The sequence below is a fragment of the Morus notabilis genome, unplaced genomic scaffold, assembly GCF_000414095.1.
Source record: "Morus notabilis unplaced genomic scaffold, ASM41409v2 Scaffold1460, whole genome shotgun sequence".
Classification (NCBI taxonomy): Eukaryota; Viridiplantae; Streptophyta; class Magnoliopsida; order Rosales; family Moraceae; genus Morus; species Morus notabilis.
In genome coordinates this window covers 346,673-372,489 of record NW_010362372.1, presented here as the reverse complement: position 1 = coordinate 372,489, position 25,817 = coordinate 346,673, and the positions used below count along the sequence as shown (strand labels likewise).

The 25,817-nt window shown below is 34.8% G+C and overlaps 2 protein-coding genes, 1 long non-coding RNA gene and 1 pseudogene across 3 annotated transcripts; 2 read left to right on the top strand and 2 right to left on the bottom strand.

The window, feature by feature from the left end:
- The first annotated feature begins 2,097 nt into the window (after positions 1-2,097).
- LOC21397253 (2-oxoglutarate-dependent dioxygenase DAO) lies at positions 2,098-5,460 on the top strand. The gene is made up of 3 exons (XM_010101866.2): positions 2,098-2,537; positions 4,395-4,710; positions 5,029-5,460. The coding sequence occupies exons 1-3, from the start codon at positions 2,182-2,184 to the stop codon at positions 5,290-5,292; spliced, it is 936 nt and encodes a 311-aa protein (XP_010100168.1). The 5' UTR covers positions 2,098-2,181; the 3' UTR covers positions 5,293-5,460.
- A 1,007-nt stretch (positions 5,461-6,467) lies between these two features.
- LOC21397252 lies at positions 6,468-9,343 on the top strand (annotated as a pseudogene).
- Positions 9,344-9,794: 451 nt separating this feature from the next.
- On the bottom strand, positions 9,795-10,710 carry LOC112092272. The gene is made up of 2 exons (XR_002902515.1): positions 10,564-10,710; positions 9,795-10,456 (listed from the first exon to the last, which is right to left on the bottom strand). It is a non-coding gene; the product is annotated as an uncharacterized LOC112092272 (long non-coding RNA).
- A 435-nt stretch (positions 10,711-11,145) lies between these two features.
- On the bottom strand, positions 11,146-24,619 carry LOC21397251 (AP-2 complex subunit alpha-1). The gene is made up of 27 exons (XM_024168006.1): positions 24,237-24,619; positions 22,057-22,188; positions 21,282-21,407; positions 20,772-20,834; positions 20,597-20,694; positions 20,272-20,479; positions 19,859-19,930; positions 19,638-19,730; positions 18,830-18,931; positions 18,599-18,696; positions 17,435-17,516; positions 17,170-17,258; positions 16,962-17,067; positions 16,800-16,865; positions 15,850-15,956; positions 15,658-15,762; positions 15,451-15,571; positions 15,095-15,277; positions 14,689-14,919; positions 14,189-14,269; positions 13,736-13,900; positions 13,566-13,652; positions 13,348-13,473; positions 12,791-12,871; positions 12,640-12,711; positions 11,850-11,929; positions 11,146-11,742 (listed from the first exon to the last, which is right to left on the bottom strand). The coding sequence occupies exons 1-27, from the start codon at positions 24,366-24,368 to the stop codon at positions 11,580-11,582; spliced, it is 3,069 nt and encodes a 1,022-aa protein (XP_024023774.1). The 5' UTR covers positions 24,369-24,619; the 3' UTR covers positions 11,146-11,579.
- Between the last annotated feature and the right edge of the window lie 1,198 nt (positions 24,620-25,817).

Below are 25,817 nucleotides of genomic sequence, written 5' to 3'. Positions count from 1 at the left end.
ATATACCCTATTAAAATTTTTCATCAGCATTTAGTTTTTATTAAAATATAATCTAAATACAAATTTAAGTTTTGACTCGCTCAAATATAAACTCAAAAAGATTCTTATCTCAAATTATAACTCAAATGTACACAATCAAATACAAACTCAAATTACAAGTTTAATTCAAATTCAATTTAAAAATTATATTCAAGTTAAACTCTAAAAGAATAAACCCATGTTATTTTCTTTTTGACGTTTGTTATGCAATCTTTCTCACTGGACTTTTCCATCAGAAACCAATTCCGGCTTTCATGAAATCCGTGGCTCTGTCTCCTTGTCGGTCGGTGGAGTTCTTCATCGACATAATGATGTATTTGCTTCATTTCTTGTCCTCTGTTTGCTTGTACGTTTGGAGTCTGTCTGCCATCTCAAGGAAAAAGAAGGAATATTGTCATAAGAAAAAGAAAAACGACAAAGGTTTGACGCCAGCTAAAGTTGAAAATGAAACCGCACTTTGATATATATATATATGTATATATATAAATGATAAATATCAATGGCTAACATTCAACATCACACGTATTTCTTATTTATTTTAGCATCTGACTTATATGGTACATACTTTAATCTTTCAGTGTCAAAACTTTCAAACGACAATATTGCTTTTCTGAATCATCTCCTATCATCAATTTCATATTCCATTTAATTGTGATATGAAATATCTAACAATGTTTCAACTAGTAACAAGTATTACTCTAAAAAGGTTTAGCAAAACAATACTAATAATTGTCGGTGTTTCAACTTGTAAAAGTTAATTGTTTATCTCAAATTTAGCCAGGTTTATGTATGTCCACTATTTCAGTGTTAGGATGCGGATTACAATTGGCTAGAAGTCAATATTATTATTACTCCTATGTTGGTTTTATAATTCTTAGTATGTTGGTTTTATAATCTGAGATGAGAATTTGAGTTTAAAAGTAAATTTAATATGAGAGAAAATATTTTAACAAAATAGTTAAATTTAAATTTTATGAAAAAAAAAACTATAACAAAAAAGTTTTGATATTTGTTTTTCACGAAAACACAACTTGACTTGATCTTATGTCTTTTGGACTTGCACACATTAAAAAAATGAAAAAAGTTTCGGGGCTTTAAATTAAGATTTCGTGGAGTGTAAAACACATACTCTTATACTATATAGCTTCTTAAAATAATAGAGAGAAAAGTATATTCCAAAAAAATATGCCATTGATTTACTAACATAATTTAGTGGATCTAAATAATCTTTCTTTTAATATTCAAATAGCCCATTGGTTCAAGGGTTTAAACTTAAAAAAAAAAAAATCAAGACCTTATTTATTTTTCAACTAAGGTCCGTTCATTTCATTGATTTGAGTTGAGAATTCGAATTTTGTTACAGTAAAAAGTTCTCATAAACAGTCATATATAACTTTTTTACTACAGTCAAAAGCTCTCATACAAAGTCACATCTAAACTCAAATTAAAAACTCGAATCAACGAACTAAACATGCCCTAATCACAACACAAGTTCTATAGATACATTGTTTTTTTTTTTATAAAAATTTAAATTTAACTTTTTTGTTAAAGTATTTTTACTTATATATAACTCAAATCATAACTTAAATTTAAACTATATTTTAAACCAGTGAAATAAACGATTCAGACCCGTTTAGTTCGTTGATTTGATTTTTTTTATTCGAGTTGAGATATGACTTTATGTGAGAGTTTTTTACTGTAATAAAAAAATTAAATGTGACTGTTTTTAAAATTTTTTTACTATAATAAAATTTAAAATTTAAACTCAAATTAGTAAAATAAACGGGATTGAATTATTTTCATGGACGTCGTCCGAGATACAAATGCATCTATCTGACTCCAACACGCAAACTTAAAAAAAAAAAAAAAAGAAAAAAAAAAAACAAAACTGTTTTTGGTTTTTTGGCCGAGTCAAACTAGGTAGAAATGAATTGAAAAGTAGTAAGGATTGCTGCGTTCCCAATGCAATGAAAAAATAAATCCCACGTGAATCAAAACAAACTTATTTTTTTTTTTTTAGAGGGACATGAATATACTTCCAAATCAATAGCATTGCCGGCTACGAAGTTTACTATATAAACAAACAAACTAAGAAAGTAAAACAAATACTTGAAATTTCAGAACAAAAAAATACTAAAAAAAATGGGTGAACTTCAAGTAGAGATCAATACTAGTATTGTTCCGGTGATTGATCTGCGATATTTCGGAGATTCAGATTACGACAAGCTTAGAGAAGCTTGTGAGGAATGGGGGTGTTTCAGGATAGTCAACCATGGAATGTCACCGAATCTGATGGCTGAGATGAAGGAGACGGTGAGATGTCTTCTGGACCGTCCGATGGAGATCAAGCGGCGCAACGTTGACGCCATAGCGGGAAGCGGGTACATGGCACCGTCGGCGATCAACCCTCTGTACGAGGCGTTGGGCCTCTATGACTTAGGCTCGCCGGAGGCTCTTTCTTCCTTTTGTGATCAGCTGGATGCGTCTCCTCACCAGAGGTTCGTTTTTTTTTATTATTATTTGTTTTCCCTTTTAACAAAAAAAAAAAGTCTCTTCTTTTTTTTCTTTTTTTTTCCCCAACAAACAAAAATGATTAACTGTTATAAATTTAATAATCTAGGCGTATTTTCATTTTTTCTCAAGGAAAATTTAGTAATTTTGTTAATTTTCATAAATTTGAGCCATGCAATAGTTAGCATAAATAAAGGAGAATGATTGCAAAATATAAAAAATAAAGGAAATGATGTAATTTAAATTACCGTACTTATCCAAGTACATTAATCTAAATTTTTATAATTTACTCTTAATTAATACTTTTTTTTGACTAATGTAATTTTTTTTTTATTAAAGAGTATTACTAAAAAATAAAGAATAAAAATTCAAGAATCTGCATTTTAAAGTATTTGTCTTTTTTTTTTTTTTTTCAAGATATGTGTTATCTTATTTTGCCCATTGCAACTCAAAATGGCACCTAACCCCTAGCTAATCAAAAGTTACAACTTCGGTACTTACGTTAATGAAACGTCAATTTTTTCTTTGTTGAGAAATGTCACTTCCTTAAAGCCTCTTATAATGTCTTTTACTAATTAATCACGTGACCCACATGCAATTTAAACTGTTAAACATTAAAGTTTCATTAACGAAAGTATTAAAATTGTAATTTATAATGAATTCAAGACAGTTTTGTGTCATTTTGGATCGCAAAAGATATATTAGACGACACTTGTTCTTCAAGGACTAAAGTTATTCTTTAAAGACTAAAGTTGACAATGATTCGAGTGAGACAACCGTTGAAATTTTGCCAAAAAGTTCCATATAAACTCCAATACTTAAAATCTTAACGGGAATATGTGCCCTCACTAAACAATAAGTAGCTTTGTCCTTGATTGTCAGAAGCTAGGATTAAATGTATGTATTATTTTAGGACTATATTGAATATTGTGATACGTGTATATATATATATATATGTATGTATAATTGGAGGTGAGAGAATTTAAATCGTCAAGTTATGCTAACAACCATGTTATGGTGCCATATTGACACTACGTTATATGTGATTGAATGTAGCATAAGTTGTAAAATCAATTAAAATACAAAAGAGTCTCCTTCAAAAAAAAAAAAAATAATAACAAACAAAAACAGAAAAGCCCCTAAAATGTAAAAAGAGATATTGTGGTGTCATTAATTCATTGCCACGTTTGTGCAGTGTTATTTAGTTATTAGGGCAGAGCAGTCTCATGTAATGATTATTTACTAATGACAAACAATCTACTATAAAACCTACAAGAAATTTTCTTCTAGAGATTATTAGCACGTTGCTTGGTTTTGGAATTTCACTTACTTGGATATTCATTCCTCTATCCTGGGGGTATGTTGTTCTGTAAAATTACATTTGAAAACAAACTATCTTTGTTTCTTATATTCGTCATTGATTCTGAATCATGATTCTTTACAGTGTTTTTCTTTCACAAAAAATACACATAAAACGAGAATGATTTTGAATCCATGAATCAAACGTCCACGAACCTGTTCGCTTGAATGGAGTGATTGTAGGCTCTTCTTTAGACTCTCATTAAGGGAGAGATTCAAAATTGAAACCCCGGGCTCCCTCACCCAATCTCAAAGGGTGTTTTGAAAAATAATAATAATAATAAAAATAACAACGAAGCTGTTCACCCCGAGGGATTAAATGGAGTGATTGTAGGCTCCTCTTTAGACTCTCACTAAGGGAGAGATTCAAAGTTGAATCCCCGGGCTCCCCCACCCAATCTCAAAGGGTGTTTTGGAAAGGAAAAAAAAAAAATTGTTACAAGTTTTTAATCATCAAAATATTCTTCTGTTGAATTTCTTGGCAGAGAGATAATAGAGAAGTATGCTGGAGCAGTGCATGAGCTAGCCATGGACATTGGGCGAAAGTTGGCAAAGAGCATTGGTTTGGATAGCGATTTGTTCAAGGGATGGCCTTGTCAATTCAGGATAAATAAGTACAATTTCACTCCCAAATCCATCGGTTCCTCTGGTGTTCAGATTCACACGGATTCGGGATTTCTGACCATTCTTCAAGACGACGAAAATGTCGGCGGTCTTGAAGTGATGGACAAAAATGGTGAATTCTTGGCAGTGGATCCTTGGCCTGGGAGCCTTCTGCTCAATCTTGGGGATGTTGCTAAGGTATGCAAATAACTCTGTTTTTGTTTGTCTCTGTTCAAATTTTGCCAAATTAATCTCATACTTCGAAGGTCTAATAAGAATGAACTAATTAATATAATCTATCAGACTTGAAACTAAATAATAGGAGCCCTACTTTAGTTAAGAATTAAACAACAGACTTGTGTTAAGGTCAATCGCGTCACTCTTTCGTGACTATTGACAATCGCCGTGATTACATTAATAATTAAAGTTTCTTTTAATTGCATTAAAATCTTTAGCATGAGTACTTACATACATTTCCTTTGGTAATTTGTTTGTGTAAAATAATCGCGATCTAAGGCGTGGAGCAACGGGAGATTCTGCAATGTGAAGCATCGCGTACAATGCAAGGAAGCTAGTATTAGGGTTTCGATAGCTTCGTTTCTATTGGGACCGAAGGGGGAAGAAGTTGAAGCCCCTTCAGAGTTGGTGGATGATGAACACCCGCGTCTTTACGTTCCTTTTTCTTACGAAGACTACAGGAAGATCCGACTCTCCACAAAGTTGCAGGCCGGTGAGGCCCTTGAACTCGTACGAGCACGAGTCTCACTAAATTCGTGCTGAACTTTCCAAATACACCTTATTATGCTTTCAGAATATGCATTTATTAGGAATACAAAAAGAGTAGTAAAACAAGTAGTTTTATCTTGTGAAGCGAACTGTAATACTAGTGAACCATGGCAAGGGTTGCCGAATGAAAAGATCAAGTTTTAAGACTTGATCATAGTTCTTCACTTGCCAAATAAGACGGTAGAAATCATGAGTACTAAAATACAAGTGGCTCTACATTATTATTTCTACGAATTAATGAAATATAACTTCCCATAAATGGATTAAATAATCACTTTTTAGACTAAGCATTGCCAAACATATGCTCATTTAGTCATTTTGAATGCTATATTTTGGTTCTAATCTGCAGTAAGAGTTCCAAGTTATACGAACAATTATAAAAACCAGTTGTACTGATATTTAGAATTTTTAGAATTTTGAATTTTTTTTTTTCGACACATAAAACAAAATCAAACTAAAGCCATTAGAGGTATAAAATGCATGTCCAGGTGAGCAAAAAGCTAGAAAAGTACTTATAGAAAAATAAAAAATACAACTAAAGTGGGCATCACAACAGAAATTAAGATAACAAAACTTATAATCGTCTGACAATTCACATATTTTATTATTAAAAAAATCATTCAATAATCATTTTGATTCGTCTTTTTTCTTTTTCAGAACTTTTTCATTCGCAAGAATAGAGTGGATGAAAAGTCAAAAAATTAAAAAGTAAAGTGAAATAATAACCGCGTACAAAGAAAGATATTATTTGAGTGGGGGCAGTTTATATTTTAGTGGGGCTTTAGTGTAAAATCACTAAATTTTATGAGGTAATATTTCTTCTAAAAAAATTTAAGTGCTGGTACTATGTACCTCCGCCACTGGGAGAATTGGTGATTGATGTTGCAGTTAAAGTCTGATATTGATGTTTTTGATCCTTTGTGTAAATGAGATTTCTATTTTAAAAGAACGAAAAGAAAGAAGTTGGAAGAAAAGCATAGCATGAAATGCATGCTAAGAAAAAAAAACAAGGCAACTTTCTTGTAGCACACGTAAGATCGTTATTCAACCACTCAAGTTAGAAAGCATTTTACGCAAGTACTCCAAAGTCCAAACAAAGTTTTGACAACTTGGAGAAGCAATAAATACAAATGTTATTTTCAAAGAGAAGAGCAGCAAAAGAAGAGAAAATGGAGAATGGTATTGAAACCGAGAGAAATATAACCAATAGTGCTATTCCAGTGATTGATATAAGAGAATTTGGAGATTCAAGTTTGGAAGCGTGCAAGAAACTGAGAGCACGTTTAGATCGATGATTCGAGTTTTAAATTCAAATTGAGATGTAACTTTATGTGAGAATTTTTTACTGTAATAAAAAAGTTAGATGTGACTGTTTTTAAGAGTTTTTTACTGTAATAAAACTCAAATTTTAAACTTTAATCGATGAAGTGAGCGGAGCATGAGAGAAGCTTGTGAGGAATGGGGGTGTTTCAGGATAGTCAACAATGGAATGTCAGTGACTCTGATGGTTGAGATGAAGGAGGTTGTGAGATGTCTTCTGGACTGTCCAATGGAGATCAAGAGGCGCACCGTTGATGCCTTAATATGACGCGGGTACGTGGGGCTGTCGAAGGCGAACCCTCCTCGCGAGAGGCTCTTCGCTCCTTTTGTGATCAGTTGGATACCTCTTCCCACCAAAGGTCTGATTTTTTGTTATCTCTTTCATTTTGTTTGTTTTTTTGTTTTTTTTTGTAAAAAATGTTAACGTCATTTTTTCATTCTCTATATTTATTATTTGACACATGAACTCCACTAAGAATAGAAAGAATGATGTTAGCATGTTTTTAATGAAAACTGATTACTCCATTCTAACATTCACCATTACTTTGAACCATTTATCTTCATCAAAATCCGTGAATTTTACCTACTTTTTTAGTTCTCATATAATATTGACGTGATTTAATAGTCCGATGCTTTGTAGTTGAGTCAGACAACGCTTTCTTGAAGTGAAGCATTTGAGTGGAAAATGTATTGGGTCCAATTTTTTTTAAGCTTTTTTTTAAGCACCGAAAAAAAAAATTATAAATATTTGTTTTGATTATTTTTCTTTCGTACAACTTGACGACAGTAACAACGACGTGTCGTAACTATTGTCATTATGACGTGAGAGTTATATTCCTAAAAAAGAAAAAGAATAAAAACCCAAAATACTCAAGAACTTTACATCAAATCCCATTTTGACCTATGATAAATTTACTCCGATTTATCTTGTTGTGGCGAATTAAAATCTAGATTGAAGAGATCACATACATGATACAACCAATGTATATTTAAGTGAGAATAAAATAGAAATTTCATTAGCGATATTAATTGATTGAAAATTTTAGTGTGTTGTTCATATTTTTTATTTGGTATATTATGTTCAAGAAGAGTAAATATTTGTTATAACTTCTCTTATGGTTCTAAGGGCATTTAACAAGTACACTTCAATTATTCGAGTTCCCCGCTTGACTCAGTTGTTTGTTTTTCCATTTTGAGACGTTTTTAACGAAAGGGATCAATGAAAATATGGTATAAAATTTGGGATCATTTTGAGATAAACCAAAAAAAAAAAAAATCAAAATGAGTGCTGTCCACATTTTTCTTAGTGCTACATATTTTTTTTTTGAAAACAGTGCTACATATAAAATAAACCTAAATATATTAAGGTCCTCTACGAAGTTTGTGAAAAAAAAAAAAAAAAATCCCCATGGACATGTAATCTCTCTAATGCTGAGGTTATTGTGATTCTTGGAATTTTTGTTGACAAAATAACCTATGATCGTGATATGTGATATTGAATAGATGCATGGTTTCAGTCTAATTAGATACATGTTATAATTTGCATGGGTTTGATCTAGCCTACCATATTGTAAAAAAAAAAATAAAAAAATAAAAAAAGCTAAATATCACTATTACAAGTACATTGTCACGTCTTGAGCAAAAAAAAAAAAAAAAGTAATTTGTCGCGTAATAATATTGTCTATGAGTCTGAGACACATAGAATAATGTTCTTATTAAAAGAAAAGAAAAGAAAAGACGAGAATCTGCAGACTTGGCTACTTCTTGTTACGACTTTAATGGATAAAAATACATTTGTTCAATTTTACAGAGAAATAATAGAAACGTATGCAATGGCAGTGCATGAGCTGGCCATGGATATTTGTCGAAAATTAGCAAAAAACATGGGACTGGCCGGTGATTTGTTCAAGGGATGGCCGTTCCAGTTGAGGATGAATAAATACAATTTCACTCCTGAGTCTCTAGGTTCGAAGTGATGAACAAAAAGGGTGAATTTGTTGCAGTGGATCCTTGGCCAGGCACTCTCTTCCTCAATCTTGGGGACATTGCAACGGTATGCAAGTTAATGCCACTCTTTTATTATGTTTCCATTTAAATTTGGCTGCAGCTAAGATTAGGGAGAAGGGAAACTCTTATCTTGCAGGGATGATTCTGGACTATGAAATTATGTCAGAGTTTATTATCCATCTTAAATTTACTCTAATTCAAAAGATTAATTTAATAAAATTTGATCCTCCAGGAACTTACTTTATGAGTAGAGTTTTGCATTTCTAAGGCCCCCTTTATTTACCGATTCGAGTTTTGCTAAGTAAAAAGCTCTCAGAAACAGTCACATCTAACTTTTTTGTTATAGTAAAAAACTCACATCTCAACTTGAATTAAAAACTTGAATCAGCGAACTAAACGGACCGTAATAATATACTTTTCTTTGCTAATTGTATGAGAATGAAAATAATCGAAGGTATGGAGCAACGGGAGGTTCTGCAATGTGCGGCATAGAGTAGAGTGCAAGGAATCAGCCATTAGGGTGTCAATAACATTTTTGTTGGGACCAAATGACGGAAGTGGTAGAAGCTCCTCCAGAACTGGTTGACAATGAACACCCCGTCTCTACGTTCCTTTCTGTTCTGACGATTACTGGAAGCTCCGACTCTCCAAAAATGTGCGAGCTGGCGAAGCCTTCGAGCTCGTACGAGCACCAATCTTACCTAATTATTCGTCATGAACGCGTCAAATGAGATGAACAAAATCCAATTTCCACTATAGATATAGACTGTCTGCTTTCTGAATTTGCAACTTGTTAGTAAAAGTTCAAGTCTTAATTACAGTAGTCTACTTGGCTACCTGCTCGCATTACTTTTCAGATGAATAAAATTAGTACGATGTAATGCTTCGGCTTTCTATTAATTCTTCAGCTTTTTTTAATGAAGTCCAATATGCAAGTTAGCATTTCTTTTTTCAATCGGTGAATTATAGGAACAGAGTGAGAATGCAAAGTGGCTCTAGAAATGGAGGATCATTGCTTTTCAGATTGGTGAAAATACCATTTTACACAATAATATTTACTAGAAAATTGTAGTAATAAACCGAATATCACAGTTTTCCAAACACAAAACAAGAAAAAGAGGGAAAAACATCCGCATTCGGGAAATTGGAAAAAGGGAAAAAGAGAGAGAGAGCGCAACAGCATCCCATCCACATTCTTCTTTATTTCATCAAATAAATTTTCTTATTTAATGGTGTTACGACTAACAAACAACGCCATACTTTTACAACTAGTCTACTACATGGGATATCTTACACGCTGTCAAATATAGGTATTACAGAAACCAATTCACTATCAGGGAACTGACAAAATGAAATGAAAAAGAAACAAAAACCTCAACCCGAGAAAGGAAAAAAGAAAACTATCTCACTTGGGCACAACTGCAATGTGCAGAAAAGAATTTCAAAACCCCGACCAACCCCTCAAAATCCCCAACTCACGACACAAAGCCGACCACAAATTAGCTCACCCTTAATTTCCCGCCAGCTCTTGCATCATCGACGATTGATCAACCTCTTTAACTCGGAGGGATAAACCGGGTGGGCAGGCGGTATAAATCAGGTTTTTTTTTTTTTTTTTGTGTTTAATGTTTAATGAACAATTCCTCAGGCAGCTATCACCTTCCTCTGTCACAGCAAGCCAGCCAGCAGAGCCCCAGGATCTGATAATGCTGCTGCCGAACTGGTCGGTTGGGCTACTGGAGGCGCTGGTGGCGCCTGTCCAGGTGATGCACGAGGGGCTGTGGGGACTGACGGTATGCTAACTAATTGTTCTTTAATGAACTCCTTCAACCTGCACAACAGAGGTTATAAGAATCTGCCTGTGTAGCAAAACCAAATGTTAATTGAAGACGGGGATCGTATAATGTTAATTGAAGACGGGGATCGTCATATACGTACTCAAATGTCAGTGTAGGGTCTCCTGAGGCAATTGTCACCCGCAACTGAGTTCTGTCAGCTGGATCTGTTTCAATTCTAACCTGAAGTTGGGGGGAAAAGGGGAAATAGGGTGTCAAAGACGGGCATAATTACTGCATCATAAGGTCATCGATAATTCCAAAACTCATTTCAAAAGCAAATTAATTTGATGTAGTTCACACCCTAAAAACTAATAAAAACGCTACCATAAAACAGGCAGGCCAGCAACACTAATGATATGTATACGAATCAAGATAACTAGGAGTTGAAGGGGAGTTAAAGTCAGCACAGGATAACACACAAAAGCATATCCCAACTCTCCAAAATCCGCCAAAACTGAAAGATAATCATAAAAAAATTTTAAAAAAAAATTGCACAAGGAAAAGAAAATTTCATTTTGCTTGAGCAAAGAAGAAAAGTTTTTAGTTGCGACTTTGTGCACCATCCCTTTTCCTTTCATTCTTATTTGGTTTTGTCTGTCTACATATTACAATTATTTTCTTTGCTTTTATTCTTATTTGGTTTCGTATATGAATATCAAATAAATTTTCTTATTTAATGGTGTTACGACTAACAAACAACGCCATACTTTTACAACTAGTCTACTACATGGGATATCTTACACGCTGTCAAATATAGGTATTACAGAAACCAATTCACTATCAGGGAACTGACAAAATGAAATGAAAAAGAAACAAAAACCTCAACCCGAGAAAGGAAAAAAGAAAACTATCTCACTTGGGCACAACTGCAATGTGCAGAAAAGAATTTCAAAACCCCGACCAACCCCTCAAAATCCCCAACTCACGACACAAAGCCGACCACAAATTAGCTCACCCTTAATTTCCCGCCAGCTCTTGCATCATCGACGATTGATCAACCTCTTTAACTCGGAGGGATAAACCGGGTGGGCAGGCGGTATAAATCAGGTTTTTTTTTTTTTTTTTTGTGTTTAATGTTTAATGAACAATTCCTCAGGCAGCTATCACCTTCCTCTGTCACAGCAAGCCAGCCAGCAGAGCCCCAGGATCTGATAATGCTGCTGCCGAACTGGTCGGTTGGGCTACTGGAGGCGCTGGTGGCGCCTGTCCAGGTGATGCACGAGGGGCTGTGGGGACTGACGGTATGCTAACTAATTGTTCTTTAATGAACTCCTTCAACCTGCACAACAGAGGTTATAAGAATCTGCCTGTGTAGCAAAACCAAATGTTAATTGAAGACGGGGATCGTATAATGTTAATTGAAGACGGGGATCGTCATATACGTACTCAAATGTCAGTGTAGGGTCTCCTGAGGCAATTGTCACCCGCAACTGAGTTCTGTCAGCTGGATCTGTTTCAATTCTAACCTGAAGTTGGGGGGAAAAGGGGAAATAGGGTGTCAAAGACGGGCATAATTACTGCATCATAAGGTCATCGATAATTCCAAAACTCATTTCAAAAGCAAATTAATTTGATGTAGTTCACACCCTAAAAACTAATAAAAACGCTACCATAAAACAGGCAGGCCAGCAACACTAATGATATGTATACGAATCAAGATAACTAGGAGTTGAAGGGGAGTTAAAGTCAGCACAGGATAACACACAAAAGCATATCCCAACTCTCCAAAATCCGCCAAAACTGAAAGATAATCATAAAAAAATTTTAAAAAAAAATTGCACAAGGAAAAGAAAATTTCATTTTGCTTGAGCAAAGAAGAAAAGTTTTTAGTTGCGACTTTGTGCACCATCCCTTTTCCTTTCATTCTTATTTGGTTTTGTCTGTCTACATATTACAATTATTTTCTTTGCTTTTATTCTTATTTGGTTTCGTATATGAATATATATATATATATATATATATATTTTAACGTCCCACACCCTTAACTACACCCCAAATACCAAGAAAACTGCAAACATGCACTTTGTATCGCAGAAGAGACATAAAGCAAAACATTTACTCGTTGCTGACCACAGATTTAAATGCGTTGACTGTGAGTGATAAACGCTTTATTATTCAAGAATGTTGGCATCAATTTCATCCATGAAAGCGCTGAAAATGAACATGTAACCCTTACCAAGCAAAGCATGGCCTGTGTACTTTCGGAGAAAAATGTGGTGCTTGCAACAAGGTTATTTGGATTGGGATCCTAAAACAGAAAATGAGAAGTGAGAAACTCTACATAACAAAAAGATTTCCAAGTATCAAAATGGTGAAGTATGACTTACAAGCCCTGGACAAACGATTAACCGGAAACTATTAAATAAATTTGCCATTTCCATGAGCAGTAGTGGTTTTACACCTCTAACCTGCACAAATAACAGAAAGAGATGATCATATATAGCTAAACAGTGCCTAGTCACACATAGCCCTTTAACCTTGCGAATCAAAGAAAAATATGCTGAATTCTAATAACTTGTTAATATCCTACGTATCATTCTACTTAGAAGTAAACAAAAATGATGATGGCCTACTTGTCACCATTACCGACCAGAATCAGATAATAATAATAGACTCCTACCACCATCAGATATGATATATATAAGTTCTAAGCACAAAGCATATCACTAAGTTATGTTTCCAGAAAAATGGAGACTCCTGTGAGTTGAAGTGATTGTCAATACACGCAATCCAAACTCAATTGGTAAACATGCATGACACTTGTCTACCTATAAACCAAATGGAAACCAATTAAATTATAGGATAACTATCAAAACCTAGTTTTATCTAGAATACTTCTATAGAAGAACATAGAAGGCATGTGCCGTTATATGCAGAAACACACCACTTCTTGGAGCTTCAGAGGTGGTCCTGATAGTGATCTCCATTGGGGAAAAAACTCTTCCGCGGATACTGATATAGGCTGAAGAAATTTATTTAGGACAGCTGGCAGACGAAGCTTGACATTGGCCTGTAGAATAAAAATTATAAGATTTCATTTTACTTATGAATAACTTGGTTTCTGCGGGCAACTAAAGAAGCAGAAAATTTAGATGTAAGTACCACATTGTTACCAAACTTGTAGGAAAAGTCCAGCACTGCCACATCCCTGCTTGGACGGAGATTCACAACCTCAAGTGGGCATTGCACCTATATTCACCAAAGTGAAATGCATGAAGATCGAGTGTCCTATTGGTCCATCAAGAACCAAATTACTACAATAATGTCTTTACCTGTGCCCTAGGAGGAATAGTTTCTGGTACTAACGATAGCTCAATTTTTAAATGGGACGGAGGCAAAATTATAGCCTGAACTGAAACAAGTGGTGTGGTGTTCTTGTTTCCCAAGAAAAGAACAAGACGCCCATGATACATTCTCCACTCTGCTTTTATGCCAATCTAGATAACACAACAAGAGGCAACCAAAAAAAAAAAAAAACCCTTGTTAAAGCTTATGCTTCAAAATGTCTTACAGCTAACTTAGGACCCGTTTGGTTCACTGACTAGAATCCATGATTTTGATATTGCTCTCACAAAAAATTTGAATAAAAAAAGTTCCCACCAATGGATTCTCTCACAAAATTTGAGCTCAGAATAAAACATCACTGACTTAAACCCATGAACCAAACGAGCCCTTAAACTATTGAGATAAAACACAAGTACACTGATAACATTTGTAGACTAAACCTGAATATGAGGATCCTCATAAAGAACACCACTATCCTTCAAGCACAAAGCATGAAATCTTTCGGCAATGTTTCCTATTGGCTGCAAAAAGGAACAAAGAAATCATCACATTTTCTGAATACCGCAAGAAATGAAAGTCACAAGTTTGAAATTATGCAGCAACCTTCAATAGCCAAGTAAAATCTTACCAAGTTTTATAATGTTGTTACAGAAAGATATAGAGCGTGAGCACGATAGATACAATACGGTAAGTCTGTTTGAGCATATTATTCATAGCACGGATATATTGAACTAGGACTTGATATTATGTCAATATACAGACAAAATCAGTGAAGCAACCAAATCAAAAAGGAACAACAGAAAATCCGTGATAACTAGGAGGCAAAAAAATTAGCAGCGTAGCTCATTACATACAACACCTTCACATTCCACCCGCATCTCTGGAAGAGAAGAAGAGCATATCAATGGTCAGACTCAAACACGAGCATAATAGAAAGTACCTGTACAGAATTCTGTGGCTCATCAACAGGAACTATGGCTGTGGCTTCCACTGCATGATCACCTTCCAATCCAGAGACTATATTTTGCTGAGATTGGATGGCAGTTGGAGGACCTTCAATAGCCAGAGGACCCAAAAGATCACCAAGAAGATCAGCTGAAGGTTGTGGTGGATCAACTGTAGTCAAGGCCCCATTTTCCGGGGTCAATCCTTGATCAGCTGAATTGACATCCTGTCAATTGCCATGAACTCAGATTATATTAGGACCTTTCAAGTTTTAAACAGAAACAGTCTGTAATAACAAAACTTTCATTGGCAGAATCTACAAGGAAGAGAACATCCCTATTGTAAGTATGAACAGAAAATAATAATAATAAAGATTAGAGGGGGGGGGGGGGAACCCTAACCGTATTATTGGTCATGCTGGGCACTTTGACGAGACTGAGCTGGCCCACTAAGGGAGTGCCATTAGCAGGACGTTGGTCAGTTACAACTAAAGCATTTGACATTTGCTGCTGGGTCCGCAACTTGATAGCACTTTGTTCAGCAGTATCAACTTCAGCATCTTCAGCCTTTTTGATCAAGGATGACTACATTTGAAAGAAATATTACGTTTGGTGAGAATTAACTCTAAGCAGACTTTGATCAACACTTCACAAAATGCAATGCACACAACAAAGCGACAGATAAGCTGATTGGAATAAATGCTTGGAAAAGGAAAAAAAAAATAAAAAAATAAAAACAAACAAACAAACAAATTTACCTGTCGCTCTGGGAACTTGGGCATTTCAGCCAATATATCCATTAGAGCTGCACCTTTCCTACTCAAGGCAAAATACTCCGCAGCTCGTTGTTGTATTTCAACATCAATGCAGCTCTCATATCTAAAAGACATCAAAGTATATCAAACAAAGCGCCTTTAGAAGCTGAATTTATCAACAGAGAAAATAAGTTTAAAGGTAAAACTTACTTGCTGAATATCGCCCAAATCTGATTCTGTAGTTCCGGATCCGGTGGTTGAGTATGCATCAAGATCTTAGCATATGTTGAAAGAAGAATGGGTATCGTAGAAGTTCTGCAAACAAATTACGTCAGATAAGATACCGTAGGAAGCAAAATGCTGGTAGAAAGGTACAGAGGGAAAAAGGTTAAGCATCCGTACGATACAGTAGGAAGCTTGTCATGTATAATGTTGAATAACTCCTTTGGACCACACCCAGGCCGTCTAGACAAAAGGTGCCCAAATTCTCCAAGGATATACGCACTTACCTGTGATATATATTAAATACCTGGTTAAACTTGCACATCAATATTAGTTAACTTTGTTATTCAAAAAATTAAGATGCTTATTTACATCGTAGAAAATGTTTTAAAGTTGATTGACGGGAACAAACCTATATACAACTAGTTTTGTATGAAAGAATGCACTGGACAAAACAAAACATTCCAGTATTCAGGCATAACAGTAAAATTCTATAAACAATCTTTAAGCTCCGGCTTCATTATAATCTTTTTCATTGAGAACAGAAAATAAATACATGACAAACAATGGGTCCGACTTTGGACAGTGGAATTAATTACAAATCCTCATTAAGATTTTTTGTTCATATACATAGCTTATACTTAGCTGGCATGTTGAAACTGAATGGCAGGTCATACTAAAAGTAAATTGTATCTCAAAGCCTCCTACCAGTATAGGATCTATCTCTTCTCTCCATATTAAACAAAATCTCCTTTTATCCAGGGGCTTGGCTTTAATCCCTTAGAAAGACCAGTCCCTCAGAACATGGGTGACATTATAATTAAGGGGAGGTAATGGATAACCTCATAGTTAAAAGACAAAAAAAAAAAAAAAAAAAAAAAAAAAAAAAACCCCCCCCCCCCCCCCCCCATGATCAGCTTGCGTTTATTGAATATCAATTACAGGGGCAGAGGACATGGAGTCCTCTAGAGAAAGCAGAAAGAAAAAACGAAATTTGTTACACAGCACATTTGTTTAGTTACCTCCCCTGAGCTATAACGTAACATGAGGGACCGATCCCTGAGGGACTACGTCCTTGGCGCATATATAATTACATAAGGTCGAGGCAAATGACAGTAGCATATACACACCTTAACCATTGTCTCGTGTATGGCTGGCTTGTCAAGATACTCTTTGACTTTTACAGCTGCATACGGCTGATCAAGTAAATTGAGTCAATAATGCTATAGTTAACAAATAATCCTTTAAGTTATTAACACGCATATCATAAAGAGAAGGAAAGCAATAATCACCTGTAGGTCTTCATTGTTTGTAACAAATTGCACAACCCGAAACCATATATCATCACTCACAAAATCTCCAGCCTTGTCAATCAACTGAAGAATTACATCCACGTACCTAAATAATATTTACATTGAATAATGTCAATATGCACAACCTCAAGAAGATAACATCTAAGCTTGTCATGCCGACAGGAACTATAGCGTGGGACATGCTTACCATGAAAGATCAGGGGCAAACTTTTCCGCAAGTATAGCAGCTTTAAGTGACAATTCCTCACGCATTGCAAATTCCGCCGTACTAAGATACTAAAAACAGAAAAAAAGTCGTTAACATATCTTTGTTTTGGAAGATATTATCACAGTACACTAATTTAGAAGAGAAACAAAAGAAGACTCGAAAAGACTAGGAAAAAAAAAAAAAAAAATGTAAAAAGAAAGAAAGAAACAATAAAATCACAATAGTCTGTCTAAAAATATTGTACCTGCAATATTTCCTCAACTATGTCTTTTGCATTTGAAACATCACACATGCCGTAAAGCAAATCGAGTGCTCGCCTACGAATACTGATAGAATGTGACGTCAGTTTGCATGAATATAATTACGGAAGAGCACCAAATAGAGTATTTGGACACTGCAATGTTCCTTGATTCAACAATTAGCTTTATGCTTAACCATATAAACAAAATACCCTTTCTTCACTTTCATTCTGGAGAAATCTTTTATTTTTCTTTAGTTCAAAAGAAAAATACGAAATATAGGATGTCCTATAAGTGGAATAACCTAGCAAAAATATTACCTTTTACCCTCTAAAGACTTTCTTTGCTACTTAATTGCTCCAGATTCTACCGTGAAGCAGAGTTAAGCAATAAATTTACAAGATACACTCAACTTGTGTCACTTCAAATCTTTTAGCGAAGATTAAATAAACACATTGCACTTGCTCTTCCCCTTAGTTTAAATATTCTCCAATCACTATCAAAATACTAAGCACCATATAGTAGCAAGCATTCACACAGAATGTAAGGACCATTTTTTATTGCTCTTCCCCTTCGGACTTTTGTGACTTAGCTTGGAGACTCTGGTTGAAGCTGTTGGGGGTGGCAGATTTAAGTTGGGTTTTCCAGCTCATAGTGGCGCGGTTCTGGTGGAAGACTGGTTCGGATTCGGAAAGAACAAGAAGGCCCAGACAAGTTGGAGAGCAATGTGTTTGGCTATCCTCTGGGTCATATGGTGGGAGAGGAACCAAAGGATTTTTGAAGACAGAGAATTGTTATTTAAGGATCTATTTGAGAAAGCGAAATATCGTATTTCTGGGCTTCAACAGATAAATCATTTAAGCATTATTCATTATCTTTAATCTTGTTAAGTTGGGAGGATGTACTAAGATAACTTGTACATTTTGCCTGTGTTTTTGCTCTTTGTTTTGTTTTGCTTTTTCTGTTTGTTTTCTGTCGAAGATGGTTCTCTCAACCATCTTGAAACTTCATTTGTATTGTAATTTTTCTCTATATAAATGAAGTTTTTGTTCTTATAAAAAAAAAAATAGTTCTAACAGAAAATCCAGGATCAAAATGTGGCTTCTTGATTATTCAAATGATCAGTAACAATAAGGTATATATAGCATGCTGCAGGACAGCAAAGTTACCTGATGTCGGGATCCTTCAATGAGGTGATAATCTGAGCCTGATGTCTTTTAATAATATCTTGCACATCTGTTACCATCAACATGCGCGTCATATTCTCCTACACGAAAGCATTGAAAATCAGATCTTCAAACTACAAAGTGGTGATCTCTTGCATGTTTAAAGTGAAGATGTCATGACTTTCTGGTCGAGAAACTTAAACAGAACAAAAGACAGTAGCTTTTCAAACTCACCAACCCAAGATATCGGATATTCGGTTCTCGCACAGCTATAAATTTTCCCAGAAGTGCAACACACTGAGACATCATCTCTTTTTCAGCATCTAGATGCATAACCTGAAACAGGAATCAGAGCACGAAAGATAAAGCGCGTGCTAGTTGTACTGAACTAAAAAAATAATAATTAAAAAACTTCAAATTACTGCAGAAAAATTCAAATATATAAATAAATAATGGCAGCCACTCGCCCTTGGAGAATCCCACAATATTAATTGACAAGAAAGTAATTGAAAAGACTGATAACATGCAGACAAACGCTCTGCATTGGAAATATAAGTTCTTGTGCATGGAAAAAGTGTACACGTGGGAAGTATATGTACAAGGTGGATATGTGTGTTTGCATGTTGCATGGAGGGATAGGGAGGGATAGGGAGGGAGGGAGAGGGAACGAGGGAGGTGGAAGAAGGGAATCATCCAGAGGATTACAGTTCTATGAATATGTATAATATGTTTTGAGTTCCACACATAAATTTGTTTGTTTATGTAAGCATAGCTATGGCAGTAATAAAGAAGCTAACGTATCTTCACTCAAATCTTATTTTAACAGTTACTTTTTAAGGGAAAAGGATGCAAAGTATATGGAGTTTTAACACTTCTACAATTTCAGCCTGGGAGGCTGCAGGATCTGCGCCTATACTTACGAGGCATAATACAAAAAACAAATATGTCATAAGAAGAACCTACTTTCATTGAGTCAAATAAAAAATACCCAATATAAAGATAAAAACTAAAAAGTAATTCTGTTTCTGGGCTGGATACTTACAAGAGCAAGGGCTTCAAAAAGAACAGCGTGCGATGCATTGTTCTTGTTTACATTTTTCACAACATCAGTGCCCATCAATATCCGTTGTAAGACCTGAAAACACAAAATACATTTCAACAAATAAATAAATAGATGAATAAATAAATAAAAGAAAGAAAAGACAAGATAATCTAAATGTAGCAAGAATGAGAATGAGAATAAGATACTTGAGAAAGACAAACCTCAAACAATGATCTTCTGGTATTTGGATCTTCGATAGTAGGAAAATACTGTAGAGCCCTCATCGTCTTAACCTGTAATGACCATCCATGATGAGCCTGAATCTTTTTAATTATGATTATGATATGGTAGTAGGATACTAATTTCATGTCAAAATTCAACAATGCGTATTCATTTCCCCAAGCCATCCAAAATCCCCTGATTCTTCCTGAAATGCTTATTAAAACCAAGAAATACACAGCCTTTCATAGTTCGTCATACCAAATGAACTGCACCCATTAGATCCCACGGTTCTAGAGGGGTCAAAAACTGTTCTATTTTTGTCCAAAGTCAAAAATAAATGAGCAAAGATGATTAGGAGTTCAGCTGTAATCAAAACATGCAATGAATCCGGGAGGGAAAAGAAATTAGAGACCTGAAGCCAAGGAGATGGGATCCCATAGTAAGTGTACTCTTGTGGAACATCCTGATTTCTAGCAAGCCGCTCCAGTATTTTAACACATTTTGGAAGAGAACTCCAGTAAGCTTCATGGTTATTTGATACAAGGGCAACAAGAAGGCTCATAGAGGATGTCAAAACACCAAGATCACGTTCATCCAAAAGTTGAGCCATACGATCCGCCCTAATATACAAGGAAAAAGAAAAATTAAAAGAAGTAAAACACCACACGCACACACAAACACACCACAAATTTTGTGCTGGGAATTTTTCTGTCAAGAAAGAAACGCAAGAAACATACCATCCATCTACATTTACTACATCAGGATTTTTCCGGTACAAACGCAGTAGACATAACGCAGCCTTCTTTCTTACAAGCGGTCTGCAGCTGCTAGATATCTAAATTAAAAGCAAGGTCAATATCAATCATTTTTCTACTATAGTTTACCCTAAATGTGAGTTGTGTTGTCTCTTACAATTAACTTCTGAACATCAGGTGCTAAAGACTCAGCAAATTCTCTTCCACCAATATTCCCAACCTACAGAGAAATAGTGGAGCACATGGTTATAAAAGAAACAATTTTGAAATGAACAGAGCGAAATGACACACTGCTAAAAAGAAAAGGCAAAGAAGTAACAAAAGAATTATGCAGATAAAAGCTTTAAAAAAAAAAAAAAAAAAAAAAAAAAACCTAAGACATTCCAAAATGAAATCGGATACACAAAAAAAAAAAAAAAAAGGCATAAAAGAATGTGCTTTAATGCAGGATATACTTTTCACAAGCATCTTCAAAAGGATAAACAGATTATGCGCTTTTGGCAAACAATCAAAAACTAAAACTTACCCTGATATCTGGTTTTGGCAAACAATCAAAAACTAGAAATTTTCCCTCTAATACAATCACAGATTTGTTCAAAGAAGAGTGGAAGAAAGAATGGCGAAGAAAAAAAGCTAAGAAACTCCATCAGGATTTCTATAGGCATACCATCGTCAGTGCCAGGCATTGGAAAGTCTCATTCCTGCCAATAATATCATTGCGCACTGTATTTATGGCTAATCGCAGGAAATCGTGGTTCTCGTTTAGTAAGCAAGCTGTCACGATGTACCCAACCTGCAGTTAGTTTAGCAGAATGGGAAGTAAGTTCCAAAGAGGGGATACCATACATGGACATAAAGGAAAAGCTAACATACTCAAATCTTAAATATGATTTGAGTCAATTTGATACTTGAATGCACAAAAATCAATTTATACCTATCCCTATCACTCTCTTTAATTAGATTGTAATTTTCTGAGTTGTTTTATGCTGTTCTCGGGTTGATATATTATCAATCTTTTTGACATGTACTTTTTATGATCCTTGACTTTTATTTAATATATTCTTTGAGTTTTCTATCCCATTATATAAAATAAAATATAAAAAAAGTTCTATTCCTATCACTAAGAATTTATCATATGAGTCGTCAAGGCACCATTAAGGACTATCAGTACTAAGGATTTCCACTTGCAGCATAATTTGATTCGTAGTATCCCTAGCAAATATTAGTTCGCACGTAAATTTAAATGATGGCCTTGAATTGTGCCAACTCCTACTAGTAATCAGTCCCATCAGTTCAGTAACAAAATCTTAATATGATATGAATCCTTTGCAACATCATAAAGCAATACTCCAGTTAATTAAAACCAACCATGATTATGTGCAGCAAATCAAAGATATTGGAACAGGCCAATAAAGCATTTAACGTTAAAATACATTAAGTACCTGCTTTTCTGGATACTTTGGTGCAGATATTAGAGAAACAGCTTCCATGTGACCAAAATCCACATCATAACCCAACATATAAATGTAAAGCATTTTCCAAACATATTTCTTTTTCTCATAGTGGGTCAAACCCTGCAGAAAGAACAATAGATTTTAAAAATAAGTACTAACTCTTTCTCAACAAGATATGGCAATTCGTCAATAGCATGCAACAGGTGGCAACTAAGGAGTAAGAAGACAACTATCCACACAGCAATGAGAAAAATGACGAGGGGTGGGAGGAAGGGGGAATGAGAATTCTCTCTAAACTGATTTGGAAGCTAAAATACCAGACAAAAATAAACAAACGAAGTAGGAGCCTACGCACTCATATTCAATAAAAATATAGTTTGGGCTTTGTGTTACCAAAAAAAAAACAGAAACCTGCAGTGCTGTGATAAGAGATCGTCAAAAGCGTAAAAACTACTTTGCAATTGCATGAGCTCAACAGCAACAACCAAAAACTCATTTCTAAACTGCAGTACGACGGATTACTATAGCTCTAAGTTTAACATCATTTACTATAGCTCTAAGAACTTTCCAGCATTACGGCTTGAGCATTCCCAACAGGAGCCTTAAAACCTCTAAGACCTAAAAGTCATTCAATACATATTGAGGTAGATTAATGGGGACCACATTTCAGCAGCAGTGGAGAAAATAAAGAAGGCATAACGGAGCTGGGGTTGCACACTATCAAAGCATCTATTTTCACTCTCAGTTTCAAGTAAAGTTTGTAGTCTCAGAAAGCAAGAGATCATTACTTTCTGAAATGACATAGAAATACTTGGTGTGCAACAGAATTCTTCAAGAACCAAATACCAATTACAAAAGTAATCTGGAAAAATGGGTTCGATCACTTTGTTCATGAAAATTGACATAAGGACAAAATTCACATGTTCAAATTAAAGGAATTAAAGGATCAGCAAACAAATAAATAAATAAAGGAATTAAAGATGGAAAATATAGAGAAGTGAAAGCAAAACGAATATAAACTTATGGGCACCTTATGCAAAATCTTATTCAACAATGTGGAATGAAATCAGAAGTTAGATTACAAACAGGAGACAAAAGCTACAATCTTTACGTTGATACTGTCCAAGACTCTAAAAACGATCTACAATCATTTTCTAACTCTGGCTTGCCCCACAGCCACCACAATCACGCCAAATCACCAACTAAGTAACTAATGACGATATTAGTTGAATTCCAAGGCCCAAACGGCTTTTCAGAACGCTGGAAATATCTTAAATGATATAATCTTAATCTAAAAGGCCATTATGAGATCATATCTGGCTTTGTGTACAAAGATGGTCAAAAATAGATACCATTACATAACTCATTCAACCCTCGTACAAATTTCACATGTTGATCTAGCCTAAGCAAAGAAGCATACAGATGATCACTTCTTTTAGGTAAGGCATCCTACAATTATAATTAAAGCTTGGGTCTTAGACTAATACTCTGTGCCCTCCAAAACCCCGAACCATATAAGCCAAGATGCAATTCCTACATATTATGTGCTTCCTTACAAGTATTTTTCAAGTTTGTAAACAATTAGACGATTTGGACAACAAGTGACCCCTATTTGCTTCTTAGAGATTCAGTAACACTCATTTCCATGTAAGTGAAGCTAAGCGTGTGTCTGTATTCATGCTTATCGTCATAAATAAATAACTAAACATAAATTGAAGCAAAAATTGGAAGATTGTTGTCTGAAATTGGCTTGCATTTATTAGTTATATAAGCTTGCAACTAAAGGAGCTTCTTCAAACTGAACAAAAAGCTAAACTAATATCATTTTAGCATCGATGAGTCATTTATAAGCAAGTTCCTACCGCCCATACCAACTAACAAATCCAACATAAAGAAGTGTCTCCGATTAGCTTGAAATTCCAAGAAACTCTGTGCTCAACTTCATATAAAGAAACATTTAAGCATTCACAAGTCTCAACACAAAACACAAACCTAAAATTGAAAAGAAATCGGAATAAGAATCCAAGAATAGCAAAATCCCCAAATTCAAACCAAATGACGTGAATCCACCGAGCTTCCGATCAAAACCTCATAAAAAGCAAGAAATTCCGTCTCCGAACAAAGCGAAACCTAAAACCCTAGAGTTGAAAAAAACAAACAAAACTGACCTTTTCGTTCTTGAAGCGGGTACGGACGTTGCCGAGCTCCTTGTCGACCCGAAGCCTCTCCTGCTCTTTGTTCGGGCAATTCCGAATGTCGCTGATGAAGACCGAGAGGCCTCGCATGCCGGACAAAGCCATCGCCGGTCAGATCCAGAGCCGAAACAACCAAATGCGAAAAACACAATGTCTCTTTCTCTCTCTTCAGCTCTTCTTCAAAATCGAAGATCCTCTGCGGACCCGATCTGAGGCTGTGGAAGAGGAAAAGGCGAGGAAAGCTTCTTTGGCGAATATCAGATGTAGCTCCAATTTCTCGGACCCGAGAAATGGCGAAGGAAAGTTTGAAGTACGTGACAGAGAGGAATAGAGAGAGAGAGAGAGTCCGAGTCAATTTGATCTAGAGAGAGAGAGAGAGGAGAGAGAAAGAAATAGCTTTTATTGGTTTTCGTTGTTGTTTTTTCTAGAGAGAGAAGGAAGGTGGACTGAGAAGGAAAATTGGCAATAAAAATAAATAAAATAAACAAAAAATAGAAAAGAAAGGGAAAAAAATTAAAAAAGACATTCGGACAGGGTGCGGAAGACGACTTTTATTTACCATGGCCTGTTTTTCCATCATTTCCATTTTTCACCTAATCCTTTTTTTTTTCGAAGTAATCCTACAACCGATCCCCAAACAATACCTCCAATCGTACTTTGTTCCCCTATTTATAAAATATCTCAAACTAATCCTTAACTTATCAATTTGTTTCAATGTTTTTAAATTTTGTCTTCTTTTAAACATCTAAATGACAAAAATACTAAAATTTCTAACTGATGAAAAATTAAAACAAACTAATAGTCTAAGGTTTCATCAAATTAAAACAAACTAATAATCTAAGGTTAAGTTTGGGACGCTTAAAGCGTCAAATGAAAAATGTATTTTAATACTTTTTATTTTATTAAATTAATGGATTAGAATCTACTACTTTAGATAATATCAAGTAAGTACCTCATATTTCTAAGAAAATGCTCTTGGTAAATGTCGTTTTTGCCATTTTAGTCTAAAAACTTGTTAAACAACTTATAAATGAAATTCATATCACTCTGAAAAGGAAATTTCTCATTTTTAGATTTAGAATTTTATGTATTAAAATAATTTAAATAGTACGCATAAAAAGATATTTCAATCCCAAAAATGGGTGAGAAACATATAAAGGGCAGTTTTTAAAGTACCAGATCTGAATTGGTATTTTTATAGATATTTAGGGTATCAATTCACTAGTTCAATAAAATATAAAGAATGTAATAATTCCTTATTCGGTATTTATGTATTTTATCACTAAAGAAGTTAAGACATAAATCAAACCGCAACCGTTTAGATTTAGGATTACATGCTTATGTCTCGTGCAAAGTTATGATTTTTCGCGAGTTTAAAAACTTGACATTAATGGAAATGATAATTGGATGATTTTAGAAGTTTAAGTGCTAGTCTAAGGATTTGTAGCATAAGACACCTTTTGAGACATAATGAATAGAAATGGAACTTTTAGCTCTAGAGCTTAAACCATTTGAAACATGAGCAATATGCAGAAGGGTAGAATGTTAGGGAAA